We start from the raw sequence: 21,277 nt of genomic DNA, 5'->3' as shown, positions 1-21,277 counted from the left end.
ATAACGTTTAATTCGGATAATAGTGAGGCCAATGCAACGTCCTTGGCCAATATTAGCTTTGGTTGCGGTCATGACAATGCCGGGAATTTTAAATATCACGGGTCAGGTAATATAGGTCTCGGTGGTGGACCGTTGTCGTTGGTTTCACAACTTGGCTCATCGATTGAGGGTAAATTCTCGTATTGCTTAATCCCTTTTTTTAGGGAATACGAGTACACGAGCAAAATTAGTTTTGGGACGACTCGACAATTTTCAGGCGGGGGCGTTATTTCGACCCCAATAATTAAAAGTAGCCCTTTTACCTATTATTATCTAACTTTAAATGGGGTTACTATCGGAAAAACGACGATACCCTTTAGTCGGAATGGTAGAACGGTCGGGAACATATTTATTGACTCAGGAACTACATTGACTTTTTTACCTCCGGATATGTACTCGGATATATTCTCGGTCTTGGAGGAGGCTATACAAGGGGAAAAGGCATATGATAAAAGTGGAAACAATCTTAAAATGTGTTACAAAACTAGTAGTGGTGGTGATGATCTAAATATTCCTAATGTCACGGCCCATTTCGACGGCGGAGATTTGGTGTTGAAACCGAGTAATATATTTATACCCGTCGCTACAGATATCGTATGTCTTGGTATTATGCCATCAAATCGTGCAATTTTTGGTAATATTGCTCAAATAGATTTCTTGGTTGAGTATGATACTTATGGAGGTATGCTATCTTTTATGCCCACAGACTGCACCAAGGCTTGGTGAAAATTATGGTCACTTGATATAATTAATCATTGAAATTTGGGGAGAGACGATATCTCACTAAATTATTGAAAAACTACTCTTTTGTATCCATTTATGTGTATTTTGGGACCCTTATATTGTTGATCTTTATACAAAAGGACTCTTTAATTCGGGGTTAGACGATCTCTCACTAAATACAACCCTAAATTTGATATTAATTTTGGAATTAAGAATCAAATTACACATTCACCAATGCAATTAATGCATATATTAATAATTTTTTTCCTCTTTTAGTTTCTTAAATACAGCCCTAAGGGTTGTATTTATCATTTTCTTTGTATTATAAACCATAATTCGTAACTGTTTTATTATACTGGTACCATTTTTTCTATACTAATTATAAACCATCAACCATAATTCGTACATACCCCCTCCATAATCGCCACTGACGAACAAAGAGTTGATGCAAATACAGATTCAAAATCAGTTTGTTAATCATCATCTAAGAAAACTAGTTAAGAGTGTTTTACTCTATACTTCGGAAAACATTGTACAGTTTCATACAAATATTATGCTAATTTCATTCTTCTCTTGAGACTCGCTTGCGCTTATACACGACATGCTAAAGGATCTAAATCACTGACGAATGTAATTACAATTCTGTTTAGTTATTCCACCATTCAATAGTGGTAGGATCTTTTGCTACCGGGGCTGATTCAATAAGAAATGCTTTCAGCTGCTTTATAAATTCTCCTGATTTCTCTATATTTAATGCATGCCCTGCATTTTTTATCACCTTTAGCTGAGCATTACTTCCCAAATGCCTGCACCATATTATTCAGTCAGTAAAGGCGAAGTTAAGCAAGGGTTGGAGAATTTTTTTGTAAAATGGTGTATTTCCGAAACTAACTCCCTCTGTGAATGTTTTCGGCCATTCACTGCCGGTCCCAAGCCCGGATAAAGTAGGAGGGCTGCGGTAGGTTTGTGGCAGCCAGCATAAAAACTTAAGTCACATTTTGGGATTAAGGCTCTGATGTGGTTGTTGGTGTTATTTCCGAAACTATTTAACAAAATAGTGTCCGCTTCAAACTATTTACGCTCTATGGGTCCACGTCAACTTTATCATTGTGTTAAGCATTTACGCTCGCATGCGAAGTTAAGTTGGAGAATTCAGGGTTGGATGCGCGTGGTTTTATCATTGTGTTAACAAGGGATAGAGGTTGTTTCACGATGACCCATATTGAAAATTGGATTCAGAATAATGGTTCCGATTTCAATAATAAAAATAAGCGATACCAACTTAGTGATCTATTTTGCTTTATTCTATCATGGTAATCCTGATGGAAAGAATATTGCTAAATCTTTGGCTCAACTGAAATTAGAACAAAACAGTAACTATATGAATGTAAATTTGTTAAGAACAAGACTTTACCTCTGTAAACGATATCCGAGCTCCAAGGGGAATATTTGATCTTCCTCCCCCCATACTATCATTGTTGGCTGAAATGTACAGTTGAGAAGAGAGAATTAGTATGGCTAACTTCGTGTGAAAATTAATAAGGATTGAAACTTTGTATAGGAACTAATGTTACATACTTACATTCAAAACATACAATTTCCAACTGAATAAATTAACACAAAGCGAATTTGTGTTCCATCAAACTTATTCAACACAACTTATTTACATAAAAATTAAAGGGATATTCTACGTGGTGTGGTAAACCCCTGTGTTTTGTTGTTTTTTACATAGTAACCTCGTTTTTAACAAAACCGCATTTGACTGGCCATAAATCACGATCAAAAATTCTAAAAGCGGCGATCTTTTTTTTTTAAAATTGACCGGCTTTACGAAATCTTTGATCTGGGAAAAAAATATTTCAGTTTTTGAACCCGTGGCAAGAATTACGGTCAGTCAAACTTTAAACTTTGACTGACCGTACCGCTTTGTAGAGAGTTCCGAATTCCATATTTTTTTTTCAAATTGACAGTTAACAAAAGCACACACCTGAGTGATTTTCGGTAAGCTTAAAACTTCTCTATCCTTCAAAATTTGTTCAATCAACTCTTTCTTTTCCTGAAAATGACGCTTACACATTACCTGCAAAATGAAAACTCGAACAAAATCCAACATCACAATCTAGTTATACTGCATCAAACTTCTAATATCTCCCAAAAACAAGAATCTCAAAGACGACTCACATTTATGAAATCGGACAAAATCCAATTCGGAACTCCTTTAGGAGGTTTAACAAACGAAAGCCTCATCAACTCCCTTAATTTATCCGGAGTTTGAGGCATTAAGATCCTGCTAGCCTCTTCTAAGTCTCTAACTTTAAACAAACCTTCCTTCATGTCCTTCTCTTCAAGGCACACCCCTGTGCAGCACAACACCGCCTTCTCGACCACCTCAGGAAACTGAGTCGCCAAGCTATATCCTACAAAGCCGCCATAGCTTATTCCTACAAAGCTCAATTTTTGGGCGCCGTGGATGTCCATTAGCTTCATTAAGCACCTTGCTTGGAAGGCCTCTGTTCTCTCTTGTTGTGTGGTGTATGACCTCCCAAAGAAGAGTAGGTCAGGTACAAAGACCTGCGCATATCGCAGAAATACAACATCAAAGCATAAGGATTATTACAATTTACAAGCACACAACGAACTTTTGCATCAACTAGTATAATCCGTCTATCCAAACAAGTTTTCGAGTTTAACTTTTCATGAATAAAAAGATTGCCTACCTTAACATTTTTTCTCATTTGACTGTTTGTAATATCGACCAAAATTGCCTACATTAGTTAATAAGGTCGTTTGAGAATAGACCACACATGATTGGTAACACAACCAATGTTCAAAACCAATTTGCATCAACTTGTATACTCCCTCTATCTCAAACAAATTTTCGAGTTCAATTTCGTATCCATAACAAAGATTGCCTATCTCGACAATAATTCCCGTAGTTAATAGGGTCGTTTGAGAATATACTAAACATGGTTGGTAACACAACCAGTGTTCAAAACGAATTTGCGCTATTAGTCTCCTTAGCTTCCAAAAGCTATTTCACCATTGATTAAGATTGATGAGATGTCGGCTAGTTTAGCAAATAATTTATCAGGCATTGTTTGGAAACGAAAGTAAGAGGGAAGCGGGACATGAGAAAAATAGAAGGGGCAGGGGAGGCCGAAGGGGCATATGAGAACCGTAATCCTAACCTGTACTCCATTCCCCTTGCTCTCCTCTTTCCTCCTATTGTCCTATTCTAACAAAGCCGTCGTATTTTCATTTAAATTTGGGTTTTCGATCAACTCAATCTACTAATTAACCAAATGAAGAAAATGGGACATCATTTTCCCTTCAAATCTTTCCATCCGAACAATGTATTATGAAAGATGGGTGGCAGAATGACTAGAAGTCTGCCTATCAATCATTTAAATGTCTTCTAATAAGCCAAACATACATACAAGACATAAGAACTAATAAAAACTCCAACTAGTCCAATTGATGAAAAACTTCAAACTATCAATTAATATACTTATAACCAAATCATGAATTATTCCAAGATCTCCAACCCACAAAACAAACTTAATCAATCACAAAACTCACATCAAACTAATACTCCCTCCGTCCTGATCATCAATAGTTACCCCGGCTCAATAGTTATCATCATTTAAAATTCTCCTTTATTTCAAATTTAAAACAACCATAACTATTCACCACGACCAAAATCTCATCACAGATTTCAAACAATGATAACTATTGACCAGGACATAATCTCCTCACAAATTTCAAACAATGATAACTATTGACTTGGACAGAATCTCTTCACAAATTTCAAACAACCATAACTATAAACCACGACGAAATCTCCTCACAGATTTTCAAACAATGATAACTATTAACCAGGACAGAATCTCCTCAAGAATTTCAAACAATGATAACTATCGACCAGGACAAAAAGAGTAATAACCAAATCATAAATGCCACACATACACAAAACAAAACCCAATGAAATTCTCCTCAATAATTTCAAACAATGATAACTATCGACCAGGACAGAACCCGAAACAAAACAAAAAGAATAAAGAAACTCACATTAAATTTAGGGATAAAATGATGAATAGCATCAGCATATTGCCACATAGCATTAGCACCAAAACCATGAACCAACAAAAGATTAGGTTTACATTCTTTAAAAACTTTAGGAACCCAACAATGCATGATTGTTCCTTCACCAAGATCCGATACAACCGATTGTAAACCTGCATATTGAAATGTATAACGATAAAACCAATCCCTAGATGACGTGAAACTCAAGTAACGTGTTAATGCCGTTGGATTCCCCATCATTGTTGCTGGTATATTATTATTATTAGAAGAACAATGCTTTACATCCAAATCAAAAACCATTTTAATTTAATTTTGCATGCATTGTTCTATATGAATTAAAGGGTACCAACTTTTTTTTTTATTTTTGTGTGATTTTATGAAAATCCCACAAATTAATTTGATATTGTATGATTTTATGAAATTAGTAAATTGAATTTGGGTGATAATTGTTGATTAATCGCATTTTTCGGGGTTTTTTTGGTTATTACTTTTTGATTTTGGGGGAAAAAAGTTGGTTTAATTTGACGGTTTTAGCAACTTTTTTTATGGAAGATGTGCTTATGGAATAAGGACAAGTGTATTTGCATGGGAAACACGTAATGTAGCACATAGAAATCATGTGAAAGTGTCAAATACGTGATTAAAATAATGATCTTATAGTGAACGACTTACTATTTAAATTGATAGCTTTAGTATTTTATGTTTTTATATCACAATTCATGGATTATACAACCAATTATATATGTTGTACGGTGTAGAATCTGAGCTTTGTGATAAAATATCCGAACTTTATGTTAAATAATATGATCTTTATTAGAAAGTATTATATTAAACTCATCCATTTACATATTAAAAACATGAATTTTGAATTAGCTTAGAAAAAATACATATAAGCTCGAATTCTTATACCTTGGTTGTACAATGCTTATGGTACAACTTGATGTATAATCCTATTTGTGTTTATATCATACGACTTTGTGTAGCTTTAGGGTGAAATTGTATCATATAATAATCCTAATCATTTGTCTAAAAAGGTAAATAAATGACTGTAATTAAGAGAGTAGTTATTATTATCATCACCAAATTCACCACAATACCAATCGTTGGTTGGCGCAGTGGTAGCATGGGGCTGCGCTTGGTAGGGAGGTCTGCGGATCGATCCCCCACAACTACGATTGGGAGGGGTTTAAATACCGTAATCCTTGAACACGCCTCGAAATCCGGATTAATCGGCCCAATGTGGTTCGAATTATCGGATGGTTTAGACAAAAAAAAAAAACAAATTCACCACAATAATATTACCTAAAAATCTAATATGTACATTTATCACTTGACAATAAGTCAACAACTATGTAATTTTGACTGCATCGCTTAGTCCCCGTAAGCTAGCAACCTTACTACCACCTAGGGGTGAGCATCGTACCAAAACCAGATCAAACCGGAGATCGAAAAAATGTTTAGGTGGATCTATGACCGGACCTAAAAAATTTGGTCTTGGACTAGACAAAATCCTCATTTTTCGGTAAGGGTCTTGAACCGAAATGGATCGAAATTTTTTATTTTTTATTTTTTATGATAATTGATATTTAATTTCGTTGAATCAAATAAACTAGTTGATTAAAGTATCGTTCGCATAAACAACCACCAATAATATTAAGTTTATAATATTGTTTTGAAGATAAAATACTTGATTACTTTATAAAGTGTGGACCGAGGACCAATTGATCTAAATGAAACTGATCCAGACCGAAACTTTCTCATCCCTACTACCACCCCATGTATCCCACCCCGACCTCTTGACCCTCAAACATTAACCACCATGCACCACATCTCTACTTCCACCTTAAAGCCGCCTCGCACAACGCCATTACATATACTCGACCGGCTAACTCAACACTCAAGTACTCAACTTAACCAACTAAGCCACCTTATAAGGACCACCAAACTCACATTAAACTCAAATCTATGCCCAGCCCAATCATACCTGGCCCAATCCAGCTTTGTTGGCCTTTGATGCCAGTTCTTAAATCTCCAACATTTTAACTTTTTTTTTTTTTTTGTGCTGGAGAATCTGTAGTCGTTACTTTTAGGGCTTGCTTGGGATGTGAGTAATTATTAAAGGAGTAATGGGAGCAAAAATAAGAAGAAATGTGAGGAGATTGGGGCTTTGTGGTGGTTGTGGAGGGTGGAAAGAGGAGGTGAGGGAGGAATTATTACCTCTATATGGAGGTAATAATTACTTGGAGGGGGAGGTGAATAACAATTACTCCCCTAATGGAGGGAATATTACACTATATTTCTCCATTTCTATCCATTTTTATCTTCAACCCTCATCCCTTCCCTCCATTTTTTAGTTCATTTTAGCTCTATTACTCCCTTAATTATTACTCACATCCCAAGCAAGCCCTTAATGTACACTAGGTAAATCTCTGGATATACGTGATAACCTGCAAATCATGTAAATCAGGTAAGCGACTCAAGAGTGATAATATCAAAGTCTAGAAAGCATAGTCTCAGGTCATAAACCAGTTAATGTATTATACAACTGGTTGTATATACAATTTATTCAATGTAGTTGAGCTTTGTCATAAAGTTATCGAGCTTTACTAACAAAATTATCGAGTTATGATACAAAGTTATTGAGTTTAAAAGAATAATTATTAAGCTCAATAACTTCGTAAAATAGCTCAATAACTTGTAAAATAGCTCAACAACTTTGTGTAAGAGCTCAACAACTTTGAGGCGGTTGTACAATGCTACTATACAACTGGTTGTAGGATAGTATTTGTGGTCATAAACACCCTACATGATTGCTTTTGGGGAGAATTAAACCTGAGATATTTAAGAATTTCACCAAATTTTAACCACTGAACTCCATCCTTATAGACTTTGGGGGTGTTTAGTAAACAGTAGATTGATGAAATTTCAGCATATTCAAGACTTTTAGCGGGTTTGACTCAACAATCTACTAAATTACGTGTTTGGTAAATGGCATATTCAAACAGTAGATTGAGCTCCAATCTATTGTTTTTCAATATGCTGCTCCTCCAACATATTCACTTTAGTAGATTGTAAAAAATGAATTTTTCAATAATTTACATATATATACAACAATCTATTAACCTAAACCCGCTACTTACCAAATAGTCCTACTAAATCTGTTAATTAATATAATAGTCAAACATATCAATTAAATCTATCATTTATAATCTGTTTGACCAATTACTATTAAAGAGTGTTTTGTTTTTACCATAGACAAGAGTTTAATATAGTGTTACACGTTACAACTACATTATGAAATGACCAAGGTAGTTGGTGGGTTATGCACTTTGGGGGGTTGGGTCCATTGTTGACCAAATTAAAGTAATCTCCACCAAAACAAAAACTCGTGCCCACACGAGTGACAATATCAAACCCCCTTTTTCCTCCTTAAATATGTAGTACAGTTGCTACTGGCCTACTACTACCAAACTGAACTCAATTACCTCAATAATTATCATGCAAGCCCGTTTAGACTATAGACGGTTCTTATTCAAGAGCAAGATTAACAGATAAGATTTGTTTTTATTTAATTATAGAGAAAATTGTTGATTACCGCCTTTTAAAAATCACTTTTTGAAAATTACAGCCTTATAATTTTTTTTTGAAAATTACATCCAAAATATTACTTTTCTTCTAAAATTGCACCAACTTGAGGTTTTCGGTGAATTTTGATGATGTTTTTATGATATACAGTAGTTATACACCAAAAAAAACTATAAACGGTCTTTTTATATTAAAAACATGGTCAAACGATTTATTTTACAATTATTCTTGTGTTAGACAAACTATATAAAAAAAGGATTATTCAAATTACAAGAATATCATGATCTATATTAGTGTAAAAACAGTTATGAAAAGAACCCGTTTAAAATATACTTGTTTAAGGCCGTTTACATAAAAATTTATGTTTATTTTATAACTTGAAAATAGTTTTTAACACTTATACTTATACTGTCGGAATTCTTAACTGCTATCTTTCCAAAGGTTTGCATTGGATATCCCGAGTATATTCATATTACAAAAATTCTCACTTAAGACGAGTATATGTGTCTAAAGTTTAAGACAGATTAGTTGAAACAGATTTGTTTATATCCACATGTGAGTACTAGACGTGGCAAATGGGTCATTCTGGTCGGGTTCTAGTTGGGTCACATCGGGTCAAGTCATTTTCGACTCAACATGTTATCGGGTCACTTTGGGTCGGATCACTTCGGATCAGATCATTGCGGGTCGGGTCGTTTGGGTCATGATTTTGTATTCATTCAGTCATTTTGGGTCAATTGGATTATTTTGGGCAATTAGTCTTGCTGAAGATGGGTCGGTGCAAGTGACGGATAATGCCACCCACAAAACGGATAAGGGGGACAAGGTGGGGGCACCCCCATGTGCTTCCCTCTCTCCTCTATTTTGGGCCATTTGTGAGGGAAAATGGTATCCGTCACTCTAAAGTGACGGATACGTGTCGTCACAAATGAAATTTTGTGTATTTTGGGTCACTCAAAACTTCGGGTCCGATCACTTTCGGATTGTGTCTCTTCGAGTCTATCGGGTCACTTTCAGTCATACATTTCATATCATTTTCGAGTCTCGGGTCAACTTTATCGGGTAGAGTCATGGATGATGATGCATCCTAGATTCCTAGAATGCTATTCCCAAATTAAATTAATTGCAATATAGAGTAGATTAAGTTGAATTTGCATCCTTTCACGAAAATTATTAAAATGTGGACAAAGTCAAAGTATTGGACAATTCACAGATTACTTAACATAAATTTTTTAATTTTCGTTTGTTTTGTAGCTCAGCCAGCCATTTTTCTCTCTCCTCAGGAAACCTGAAACTGAAAGCTTTGAACTGCCTTAAAAGAAAAATAAACAAACCCTTTTCATCAAAGGGGTTTTAATTTTTTCAGCTAAAGGAGCAAACTTTCTGATCATTTTAGTTGTAAAGTTGAAATCTTTCACTTTTGGTTATTTTTCTGAGTAAGTTTCTTAATTACCCTTTTGTTTTTTTAAGTTAATTTTGTTAATTATTTACTTATTTTAGCTGTTTTTTCTGCTTTTGAGATTTGGGTCATGATTCTTTTTCTTTTCTATTTTCATGCTGATTTTGTTTGATTTGATAATCAGGATGTTTTTGTGTGTGTTTTATGATGCAGTTTGGTGAATTGTTTTTATTTGGAAAGTTTGATGTTGAAGGTGGAGCTATAACACTATTATATGGATAATTTGTGCTGTTTCAATCCTGTTTCTCAGGTATGAGCTACTGCTTCTCTTGAGTATTTCCGTCTCAGTCATTTGTTTACCTTTTATATTCATTGTGAAGGGTATTTTAATCAAAGATAAACAAATGATTAGGACGGAAGAGTATTTACGGAATGTTTTGATGCTTCTGTTTAGCTGTATTTTCGAGGATTTGTATTGGAAGATTGTTGGTTTGTGTAATTGTCTGGTATAAGTTCTCTGCAGTTGTTGATTTAATCTGCATGGATTAGATTGTTTTCTGCCTTGGTGAATTATGGTGGATGAATCAGATTTACTAGATATTTTTGTTTTGGTTTCTGTATGAGTGTCTAGGGGGGTAGAACTTGGCAAGGAGAAGAGAAATGTCGTTGTTTAGAGCGAGTTTTGTACAGTGGTGCATGGTTAGCATTGAAACACATATGGAGGCATGGAGCCCCTTTCTCATAGTAGTTATAGTTCGAAAAAGAATTTGTCTGAGATTATTGGCAAAGGAGTCACTTGGAAAAGACCATCTTGTCTTGACTTTTGAGGAATCAGATAGAGTTTTCAGGCGCTTCACGAGTGTTGTCTCTCTTGAATGTTACGTGTGTCTAACTGTCTTATCAAAAGTTTGATGCAAAAAAGGAGCATTCAGGGTAAACGTTACAGATTTACAGCGAAGATGTAAAGAAGGCCACTGTAATATAATTGGTCGTCTAATACTGAGAAACCTTATCAAGATCCACAGGCATTTTGCTGCGGAAATGAAAAGAAGCTACTGTCTTAGTTCTCTTTCTTTCGAACCATTGCATACTTAATGGCTTTGGCGTAATCATCCTTGTTGCAAGTTGCTTCTAAACCTGAGAGCCGGCCTAGAAAAGCAGCTTGGCAATTTCAACAAGCGTGGAAATTCTAATGTATTTTACTCAAATGATACTTGAGTGACGAGTTGCAGACATCATGAGTGCTCGATAGTTTACAGTTGTTGTTTCTTCATTTCATTGTTATTTATTGGAGTGATCACCGAAAGAGTAGGGTTGAAATTCAATACCTCGTGTCCTATAACTTCAGTCAATGTTTCAAGAGATGGGCAAGTTGGTGATGAACGTATTCGTGCCAGCTGTTATGACTTGTGTATCAGAGGCATTAACTCTGCCTGTTGCATATAATTGTGCGCCAAAAAGGGGTTTTCCGAGGATGTTGTAGATTAGTTGGTTCAAAGGGGAATGATGCTTGATCTTTCTAGGCCCCTATTTGTTAAATAAGTGCGAAAGCATCACTAGTTAGCCTCATGAAGCTAAAAGATAGGATCATTTTTTACCAGTCATTTGTGGTGTTATGTCATCGTTCGTATTGCATTATATATTTTTTAGTGAAAAGTTGTCCAGAAAGCTAGAAGTTCCTTTTCTGATGTAGGTTGTGGGAGGACGGTCCTCCAGCAGCACTGGGAAGGGTAAAAGCCATCAATGTGCTGCAAAGTATGGATTCAGTTTGGTAAAAGGAAAAGCAAATCATCCCATGGAGGATTTTCATGTCGCTAAATTTGTGCATGCCCGTGGACACGAGCTTGGCCTCTTCGCCATTTATGATGGCCATCTGGGTGACACTGTGCCAGCCTATCTACAGAAGCATTTGTTTGCCAATATACTAAAAGAGGTGGGTTCGTAGTTAATTTAAACGCTGTCCCATATACAATTCTTAGAAGTCCCCTTGTACAACGTGAATCTTTCTGCTCCTGCTTTTAAATTGGCTTTGGGATTTTCTGCAGCAATTAAGTGAAGGAGGCGCAATAGCATACAGAGTAACTGGATTATTTTTTGCCTTCAAACGAGGCAAAAGACTCACTATTCTTCGACTTTGTAATATGATACGGAGTATAACAAACAAAACTGATCCTCCTATTCTTCTTGCATCATGAAGTAGCCCAAGTGTCTATCTATTCTACGATGCAATTTTTATCATGGGTTATCTTGAATTGTATCTTTAACACGTGATGTGTCATACATACTACCCCCTTACCCGCCATAAGCGGGAGCTATTGAAGCAATGATGAAATGTTGGTGTATTCGCATCGAGCATGTGGTAGTTCTATTCTATGCCAATATTTTTAGTCTTACGATGCTGTATTTTTGCAGGACGATTTCTGGTCTGATCCTAGCCGGTCTATCTTGAAAGCCTACGAGGGGACCGATCAAGCTATTCTTAACCACAATCCTGATTTGGGAAGAGGTGGTTCAACTGCTGTTACTGCTATTCTTGTGGATGGGAAAAAGTTATGGGTAGCCAATGTAGGAGATTCACGAGCAGTCCTATCTAGGAACGGCCAAGCAATACAGATGTCCACTGATCATGAGCCTAATACAGAGCGGGGTAGCATTGAGGACAGGGGTGGCTTTGTCTCGAATATGCCAGGTAGTTAGCGTTTAGCATATTTGGAAATTCTTTCACACCTCTTCTCGTCATTCTTGACCATTGGCAATTGGTTTGAGGTCTTAGCTGGTGACAGCCTTAGCTGCCTGTCTTGACCTGCACAGAATAACTCAAAAATGACCTTAAACTCGAATAGACTCAATCTAATCCTAACCTGTATTTTACCCTTTTTGTTGGACCTGATATCGATTTGTCCAAATTAAGCCGACTCGAAACCACTCAACCCAAAAATAACCGAATTCAACTTTTTTTTTTTTTTTTTTTTTTTTTTTTTGTAACTACACACACACACTTAAAATGACATGACCCTGACTGACCCTAACCACCGACACAAAATGACTCTTACCTGGAATAATTCTGTAATGGCTCACTATAACAGAGCCATTGCGAGATAAACGGACCGACTCGAGTTGAAGTGAGAATATATATTTGAGCTGACCAGTACTGATCTGACGGCTACTCCACTGGAGTGACCCATTTTCAAGGTCTATACTGCTATGGGTGCTTCTGTTCAACACCTAATATGGATTTGTCATGTTTTACTGTTGTTAACTCGTGAAATGTAACCTCGAATTCTGTGTTGTCCTTTGATTAGGGGACGTTGCCAGAGTCAATGGTCAACTTGCAGTTTCTCGAGCCTTTGGAGACAAAAACCTCAAAAACCATTTACGGTCTGATCCCGACATTAGACCAGCTGATATCAATGCTGAAACTGATCTTATGATCCTAGCTAGTGATGGTTTGTGGAAGGTACTTGCTGCTACTCTTTTTTTTTTCGCTTTCTTTGTAATGTTTACCAGTTGAGGCGAAATGAACCTCATTTGTGAGGCTATAATTCTCGTAATACGTTACTTTGCTCATAAGCTGATGATAAAAATCAAACTCAGGTAATGTCTAACCAAGAGGCAGTCGACATTGCCAGATCAATCAAAGATCCGCTCAAGGGCGCTAAGCAATTAGCCACTGAAGCTCTCAATCGTGACAGCAAAGATGACATCTCTTGTATTGTAGTTCGTTTCTAAGGCTCGAGTACTTTGTAAATGTGGGTGGGGATCCAATATAAAGCGCGTTTTCAAATTCTATGGTCTGATACCGGGGTTGAAAGGTTCGAGTAATATGAGAAGTAATTTCCGATGATTTTATTGTTTGTCTTTGTAAAAAAGGGAAGAGCTGGGTTTTTTAGATGGTTTGGTGTTTGACATAGTTTCAAAAATTAAATTTAAATATGTAGATTTATATAGCCAAAATTTATTATGCCATTTGCTGTAGCTCCAAGGTTTCCGAATATCCGATCCTGTAATAAATCTGAATGTGTTGTGCATCTGCTCTGTTTAAAAATGTATTGGCTGTGTTTAAAGATGAACGCCTTTTGCTACTTCTGGATTTCGGGTCAAGCCATAGGTCCAAGCATGATCGGATTTTCAGTCGGGGTTAATTTGTGACCGATCGATTTATGGACTGCTCAAGCAGCATTGCAGCAACATACCTGGTATTACTGAAAGACGCTTTACCGTTTACATTGATATATTAGTCCTTCCATCCCGTTCATTCGTATACCTTTTGGCACAAAAATCAAGGAAAAGATAGGTAACTATTTGTGGTGGATTTTAATGAATGAGAATGACAACTGACAAGTGGATCTATGATCAAATTACCCATAAAAAAATTACCTAATGTAAAAAGGGAAACAAATGAATGAGACACTTTATGGAATAGGCAGAGGGACAGAGAGTATTAAAAAACCTGAATTCTTGTTATAGCTAAGCTTTCATCAACATGGATCATGGTTTTTTTTATTTAGGTTACGATCCTCTCCATCTTCTAAAAGAAATGGTGATGATATGTTATTTCTCCTTCATCCCATTATTCGTTATCTGAAAGTGCGGCCTTCAGAACATTTTACGTAAAATCTAAATAGTTGAGAGGAAATGTAGAAAATCCAAATTACTCGTAAAATATCCATTTTGCATGAAATGGGTTATTGGGTCTAACTTACAGGTTGGGGTGTTCACTCAGTGGTCCGGACCAAAGATCAGACCGGAGTATTGGACCATTTGGTCCGAACCGTATTTTATTTGGTCTGATTCATGGTTAACCTATCTACTCTACTTTGGTCTTTGGTTCGGTCCTGAACCAAACAGAATGAACCGCGGACCGAACTTATACGGAGTATAAGAAAAGAACTTTTAAAAGTGTAATATTATTTATTTTATTTTCTACTTTATTTACACATATTATAAGATGTGTAATGATGTGCTTAAATCTATAATATGCTTATTTTAATCGTTACGAACTAGGTAGCATGGACACTCCTCCTAACTAGCCGTCCCGTGTCCGACGCCCGGACACCCGACACTCGTCGGACACACGCCTAAACATGTTATAGTTTATACGAGGAATAAAATGTCAAAAGAGATTGATTAGAAGATGGATTTGGGTGGAAATGAGAATTAGTTATAGTCAAGGTCAAATTTAACGTTAGCTTATTTAAATTTAATTTCAAATAAATTACAAAACTAAAATCATGCTTTATTTATAACCATAAAATATATATTTTGATTAATTTAAATAGCGTGTCCCGTGTCTAAAATTTCATGGAAAGCCGTATCACGTGTCCGTGTCGTATCCGTGCCCGTTTTGGTGCTACTAGGTTACGAACACCTTGACTTCTAATTTTATAAGCTAAACCACAATGACAATCATATTTGGCCCACTTTGGTCTATTGATCTGGTCCGATCTGGTCCGTGCGTTTTATCGGATTAATATTAATATGGTCCGATCCTCGGTCCACCTTTTAACCTTTATTTGGTTTTCGATTTAGAGAGTTTAGTACGATCCGGTCTGATTCGGTTCCGGACCAATGAACACCCCTACTTACGGGTCGATCAAATCAAATATAGGAGTGTTGTTCCAAAAATGAGCCATGCAACGTGGTATGGTATGATCAACGTGCCTCTTTTGTGATACAATTACGTGTAATTCTCGTAGCATATTCTTTCAATATGTTTGTTACCCTGAATTTCTCAACGGTTCATCTCTATTCTATCATCCCTCATAGTCATCTTCTTCTTTTTGTAATTTTAATGATTTAATTAACTAGAGTTAATTACACTAAAATCTCAATTAATCATCCTTTTACAATGGGAATAACCAAGAGTGAGATGGTAATTAAGGGGATTAATAATCACAATTACTACGGGTTAATATTTGATGTGTGGAATAAGATGATGGATGAAAAAGAGCTTAAGGGTTTGGAAAACAGAGTTTATTATACTCTCTCTGCTTGTTATTCTGTCGTTGCCGTTATCGCCTTGGTATATTTTCATCTTTCTCCTTTAATTTGGTGTTACTTGTATCACAATAATTTGTTTTAGTTACTTGTAGTACATGATAATTGCATTTATGTCTTTACAAAGTAGATTTCCTATATTCTTGTGTAAGATCGTCTAACCATCTTTAAGATCGTATATATATGAATGAGCCACAAGGGCATTACAATAAAATAAATAGGGAGGAGATTCGAACTTGAGACTACTATTCACTATAGTAAGACATCTTTAAAATCCCACAAAGACATCTTTAAACCATCTCAACTAAAAAGCTAAAAGGTAAGTTGATGGTTGGAGCCCGAAGATCGGTTTTATACTCTAACACGTACACCCCTCACACAAATACAAATGCCCTTTGGGTTTGAAGTGTGGATACAACGGCAGGTCTTCCCCGGTTTTATACTCTAACCCGCCCCCTCACACGCTACACATTGGTCGTAGTGGCTCTGATACCATGTCAAGAAACCATCTCAACCAAAAGTTAGTTTAAGCTGATGGTTGGAGTTACAAGATTGATTTTATACTCTTAACAATGAAGATGAGTTTCAAGTTTTCAACCCATGGAAAAGTGTCAAAATAAGTGTAGGAGCTACTCGGCTATTCCATATATTTCGAATTGGTTTTAGGATGGAATTTTCATTGGGCTTATGAATTTAACAATTTACCATAAGAATGGTAACTTCATTCTTGAAACTTTCAGGTTCAACTTGTTCGAATACAAATGAGAGTACCAGAATTCGGATGGACAACACAAAAGATCTTCCATTTGATGAATGTTCTCGTAAATGGATGTAAGCACATCATGACCGTCTATCTATTACTTCCGCATTTTAATTTCATTCAATTTAATCATTGAGTAATCGACTAACGTACGTACGTACGTCTCTGTTGTTTTCGACAGTGAGGGCTATTCTCTTTGCACTGTACAAGCTAGTATACCTTATCAGGCCACATGTAGTTTCCGTCCTCTTTGCCAAGTCCTTCATTATACGTATTATGGTTAATTAGGCATCAAGAATTGATATCGTTGTTCAAATGTACTTCATTCCAGGAACTCGAAGTTATTCTCCTTGATCTTCCTGGACTTCTATTCTTTTCCACTTACACATTGCTCGTGTTGTTTTGGGCTGAGATTTATCACCAGGTCCTTCGATTATTCATTCATGAGTTAATTTACTAGCTGGGTCGCGAGTTCCAACTTAAGAGATAACAGTTTTGTTTTGTGTAAATTATTGCAGGCACGAAGCCTTCCGACTGATAGACTTAGACCAATATATTACTCTGTGAACGGGATCGTGTACTTCATTCAGGTGACAACATTTTTAATGACATAGGAGTACATTTTATAAAGCTATGAAACTTTGCTCAATATCTGCACATCTTACATTATGAACTGGCAGTCTGCAATTCTCGACACAATGTGGTACGAGCCATTGGAATCCGCTTCTTTGTGTTTTTAACAAACACGGGCAAAATTGCCCTCATCTGATCCCTTATCCTAGCGAAACTTGTCTGTTAGTATAATTTTGGTTATAGTAGCTCTGTCGTCTTTCCAATGAACTGTACAAAATTGAGCTTTATTGATTGTTCCCTCGGGTTTTGATGGCGCTCAATGTCCTCAGATAATCATCTGGCTTTGCATGAGGATTGGCAGAGGTCATGCTGCTCTTGAGGCGGCGAGACTGTTCTTTGCAGGTATAATTAATAGGATCACACCGCTATTTTTTTGTTGTTGATCCTTTTTCGTAAGGAAATGCCTCTTTGGTACTGTTAATAGCTCAATCTTTTAACAAACTTTGAGTGATTCCTCGTCGGATTGTTGCAGTTATTTCGTTTACGGCAGCTTTGGGATTCCTAATCTATGGTGGAAGGTAATGATACTTGATAAATACGGAGTAGATGATGTAATTTCTTCATTCACGGCGTCCCTAAAACAATGATTTCCTTACAATTTCATTTTACTGACATGTTTATCGTTTGAAGGTTATTTATTATGCTCCAACGCTTTCCGATAGAATCAAGAGGCCGTCAAAAGAAGCTCTTTGAAGTACTAACATTACGGTTTTATTTACTTTTCATGATTCAGCAAAATAAAAAATAATGATACGGAGTACATTCTTTGATCATTTTGATTTTATGCAGGTCGGCTGCGTGACTGCAATATGTTGTACATGTTTCTTAGTCAGATGTGTCGTGGTGAGTTTTCGACTCAAGATGTACAAGGAAAATAATGTACTCCGTATCAAGCTAATCATTGTATTTTTTATTTCATAGGCCGCGATTTCAGCCTTCGATGAAGATGTGGATGTTGATGTCATGGATCATCCAATTGCAAATCTCCTCTATTACCTGGTAAGTTTTCAACTTTGAACTTCGGAGTTCGGACTCCTTGATTAAGTGAAATACTGAATTAACCGTCGTTTATTTATAAGAACTAGATTTGGCTACACTACAAGAAAAACTCGATTTGCCTCTGACGGAAAATGTTACATAAGCAGCTGCTTCTTTTATTTCCGATCCGTAGCTAAGTTTTAATTTCGCTTGTTAAGGTAGATTTAAAAGAGAAAAAGGAACTACATCGGATGTACTGCCTCGGATTTTATTTGAGCATTATGTGTATTTTTTGCGAGCTTATTACCCCAAACTTTATTTGTTTTTTAGCATATGTATATTTTTTCTGAGCTTATTAAAGTTAATAATTTAGATTTTAATTTTTTTTTTTCCGTCAAAACTAAAATTTAACTAAGCTTATATGTAATGTTGGAGTTTTTTTTGTAATTTTTTGAGTTTAATGTTTAAGTGAATGAACTCAGAAACTTTATAGTAAAACTCATAATTTTTAAAACAAAACTCAAAAACTTTATTACAATGCTCAGAAACTCTACAATTGGTGGTAGTACATCGAATGTATAATCTACTTACTGGATTTAAAAGGGTCCTTTGAAAGCGCAAAGCTCCGGTTTTTTTGTCTGAATTCAGCATGTAAATAATTTATCTGTATGTCTTGATTTCAGGTGGTTGAGATAGTTCCTTCCGGTTTAGTCCTCTTCATACTCCGGAAACTACCTCCAAAACGCGTCTCAGATCAGTATCACGCCATCGAATGAAGTTGTTCGCTCGTATAATCTTAGTACTCATTTTTACAATTAGGAGCTATATAAAGCTTGGTCAGAGAATGCAAATTTGATGCAACGTAAGTCGGCATTGCATATTTGCATTACTATGAAGACCAAATCTTACATTGAACTCAGCTGTGTTTTTTTCGGAAATGTTAACTTGCACATAAATGCTGTAGATTTCTTATTGTGCCGGCTGTCGAAAAAAAATTGTAATTTGGATGAGCGTGCTTGACTATATCCTTGTGTTCCGTATCGCGCGTGGCACCGCGACAAATTCTATTCAGACCACTCTGATAACATCTGGGATTTCGCCTTAGCATGCTCATCACTTCTTCTCCCTACATTCGCTCGACATCGTCTCTCCCTAGCCATTTCAGAGTTGATTCTTCCTCCTCCGCAAAGCTGCAACTAAGGTGAGATTTCTCTCGTATTCTTACTATTAACTGTTAAATCTGTCGCGGACTTTTAATTTGGGACGTTTTTACAATAGAGATCTGTAGCAAAAGTATTTATCGCCACAAATTACCGATGTGATTTGATTAGTTTGTGAATGAGTGAATCAATCGCAAATATATTTGCTAGACGAATTGGGACGAATGTTTGTTGCCATGATCAGCAACACGGACATCATGTTGCGATGGATTTCTGTCCCAAAAAGAATAAAAGCCTACAAACCAAAAAAATATCAAGTAGCTTTATTAATATCATTTTTTCTTTCAGAAATAGGAATATAAACCCGAGTTTTCCATCCAATAATGAAATTCGAAACTTCATTATTATTACATTCATGATCTATTCTTAGGCTTAGTAGCACCATGTAAAAGTGTAACGAACGACGGGACGAGTTAACTGTCATAAACCTAACCGTCGCAATTCTTATATTTTATTTCTATAAAAATGAAAAGAAATCAGCGTGTTAGCTTGACTTAATATGGGGATTGGCCTTTGATATTACCGCGAGGGTAATACTCACAAACAACAAAAGGCCAACCCGCTCCAATTGTAACAGTAACACACCCAAGACTCTTGCTATTTCTCCAAACAACTTGCGTATAATGCTTACACTCCCACGCGGTTTTACAAGTATTCGTATCATGATTATAATTATCCTTTTCTTGGACCCAAAATTGTACGGCCTGTGCAATATTAAATGCGTCGTACCCGACTGCCATATTTTCGCCATATGGAGTACCCGATGACATTAAGTAATGCCCCGTTGCCTGGACTTTTTTTGCGAATGTCTTCGCAAAGGTGGCTAGTGTTTTGTTCCACACAAGTGGCGCGACCCCAACTTGGGCTCGCTCCTCATTGTGTGCATTGAGGAATTGTGTTCGCTCGTAGTCGTCGGCATGGCAAATGAGGCAAATTGTTGTTAGTATGGTAGCAAATGTGTAAAGATGAAGTAGCCTCATTATTGTGGAGAGTTGTGGAAATTAGTCTTAGCTTGAAACTATGGTATTCATTCATTTATATAGGTGGTTATACGTATAATGTACGTTCAAAATGTGCATTACATTAATTACAAAAACGTGTGATTGTTAATGGTAATAGATGTTATATTAATTCTTAAATTAATTTGATTCTAATCCGTAAGTCTCCCTTAAGACAACACTATCCGTTTTAAGTTTAAGACGGATCAAATATATAGCACTTGTGTATATAACAAATGCATAGGGAAAAGAAGAGCTGGTCAACCGAGCGGGCCTAGGCGGTTTGGGGACCTGCACCAGCCCGAGTTAGAGATTATTAACATTGACACGTTTTTGAAAATATTAGGTTATTGATAAGCGGAACCGATACAGAGTGAAAATGATGATGGATAACATAAATCGATCAAACCTTCCAAGTTCCGAAGCACTTTGGCAGAATTACCAATTTTGGAAGAAAGGTTAAAGTCAAGTGAGAGAGCAAAGTGAAGGGATTCCCATGACGTCGTTCTTCATTGTTTTGCAACTCCAGCTTAAATTTACCATATTTAATGAAAATATTTTATAAATCTTTTCCTGTTACGCCTATTAACGTGTGCCCTAAGGGACGGATCCTTTTATGTGGAGACTCCTAAAAACCGTTTTAATATTAAGACCGTTTTAATATTAAGACGAAAAGTCTGTATTAGGAGGGACGGATCCTTTATGTGAAAACTTGCTCCGTTCACATATGCTTAGCCAAACTCCTATATTTGCGTTACCGTATAATAATAATAATAATAATAATAATAGTAATAATAATAATAATTTTATAAGGTCTCATATTTGCCTACATAGTTAGATAAAGTGATTGCCTTGCATCAAA

The 21,277-nt window shown here is 36.2% G+C and overlaps 3 protein-coding genes across 3 annotated transcripts; 2 read left to right on the top strand and 1 right to left on the bottom strand.

Annotated features, from left to right (window-relative positions):
• Positions 1 to 1,231: 1,231 nt before the first annotated feature.
• Positions 1,232 to 5,322, bottom strand: LOC141648338 (uncharacterized). Its single transcript, XM_074456895.1, has 5 exons — positions 4,831 to 5,322; positions 2,944 to 3,333; positions 2,750 to 2,842; positions 2,177 to 2,244; positions 1,232 to 1,568 (listed from the first exon to the last, which is right to left on the bottom strand). Exons 1-5 carry the CDS (start codon positions 5,143 to 5,145, stop codon positions 1,409 to 1,411), a joined length of 1,026 nt encoding a protein of 341 aa, XP_074312996.1. The 5' UTR covers positions 5,146 to 5,322; the 3' UTR covers positions 1,232 to 1,408.
• Positions 5,323 to 9,557: 4,235 nt separating this feature from the next.
• On the top strand, positions 9,558 to 13,874 carry LOC141648340 (putative protein phosphatase 2C 9). The gene is made up of 6 exons (XM_074456896.1): positions 9,558 to 9,866; positions 10,043 to 10,139; positions 11,523 to 11,762; positions 12,242 to 12,518; positions 13,132 to 13,286; positions 13,424 to 13,874. The coding sequence occupies exons 2-6, from the start codon at positions 10,104 to 10,106 to the stop codon at positions 13,556 to 13,558; spliced, it is 843 nt and encodes a 280-aa protein (XP_074312997.1). The 5' UTR covers positions 9,558 to 9,866; positions 10,043 to 10,103; the 3' UTR covers positions 13,559 to 13,874.
• A 1,696-nt stretch (positions 13,875 to 15,570) lies between these two features.
• LOC141646428 (tobamovirus multiplication protein 1-like) lies at positions 15,571 to 19,220 on the top strand. Its single transcript, XM_074454322.1, has 11 exons — positions 15,571 to 15,851; positions 16,567 to 16,657; positions 16,768 to 16,820; positions 16,918 to 17,010; positions 17,105 to 17,176; positions 17,489 to 17,561; positions 17,692 to 17,737; positions 17,850 to 17,913; positions 18,009 to 18,062; positions 18,141 to 18,218; positions 18,881 to 19,220. Exons 1-11 carry the CDS (start codon positions 15,678 to 15,680, stop codon positions 18,971 to 18,973), a joined length of 891 nt encoding a protein of 296 aa, XP_074310423.1. The 5' UTR covers positions 15,571 to 15,677; the 3' UTR covers positions 18,974 to 19,220.
• Positions 19,221 to 21,277: the final 2,057 nt, after the last annotated feature.

Source organism: Silene latifolia, chromosome 3 (assembly GCF_048544455.1).
Source record: "Silene latifolia isolate original U9 population chromosome 3, ASM4854445v1, whole genome shotgun sequence".
Taxonomy (NCBI): Eukaryota; Viridiplantae; Streptophyta; class Magnoliopsida; order Caryophyllales; family Caryophyllaceae; genus Silene; species Silene latifolia.
This window is presented reverse-complemented; position numbering and strand designations above follow the sequence as displayed.

What these genes read in the sequence shown, in the direction of transcription:
- LOC141648340 (XM_074456896.1), top strand. Translation starts at nt 10,104, where the DNA reads ATGGATAATTTGTGCTGTTTCAATCCTGTTTCTCAG. An exon ending in GTTTCAATCCTGTTTCTCAG is followed by an intron (nt 10,140 to 11,522) that starts GTATGAGCTACT and finishes TTTCTGATGTAG; the next exon opens with GTTGTGGGAGGACGGTCCTC. An exon ending in CTAGTGATGGTTTGTGGAAG is followed by an intron (nt 13,287 to 13,423) that starts GTACTTGCTGCT and finishes AATCAAACTCAG; the next exon opens with GTAATGTCTAACCAAGAGGC.
- LOC141648338 (XM_074456895.1), bottom strand. Translation starts at nt 5,145, where the DNA reads ATGGTTTTTGATTTGGATGTAAAGCATTGTTCTTCTAATAATAATAAT. An exon ending in GCTTACCGAAAATCACTCAG is followed by an intron (nt 2,245 to 2,749) that starts GTGTGTGCTTTT and finishes TGTACATTTCAG; the next exon opens with CCAACAATGATAGTATGGGG. An exon ending in CTCGGATATCGTTTACAGAG is followed by an intron (nt 1,569 to 2,176) that starts GTAAAGTCTTGT and finishes AATATGGTGCAG; the next exon opens with GCATTTGGGAAGTAATGCTC.
- LOC141646428 (XM_074454322.1), top strand. Translation starts at nt 15,678, where the DNA reads ATGGGAATAACCAAGAGTGAGATGGTAATTAAGGGGATTAATAATCAC. An exon ending in GAATGTTCTCGTAAATGGAT is followed by an intron (nt 16,658 to 16,767) that starts GTAAGCACATCA and finishes TGTTTTCGACAG; the next exon opens with TGAGGGCTATTCTCTTTGCA. An exon ending in GTCAAAAGAAGCTCTTTGAA is followed by an intron (nt 17,914 to 18,008) that starts GTACTAACATTA and finishes GATTTTATGCAG; the next exon opens with GTCGGCTGCGTGACTGCAAT.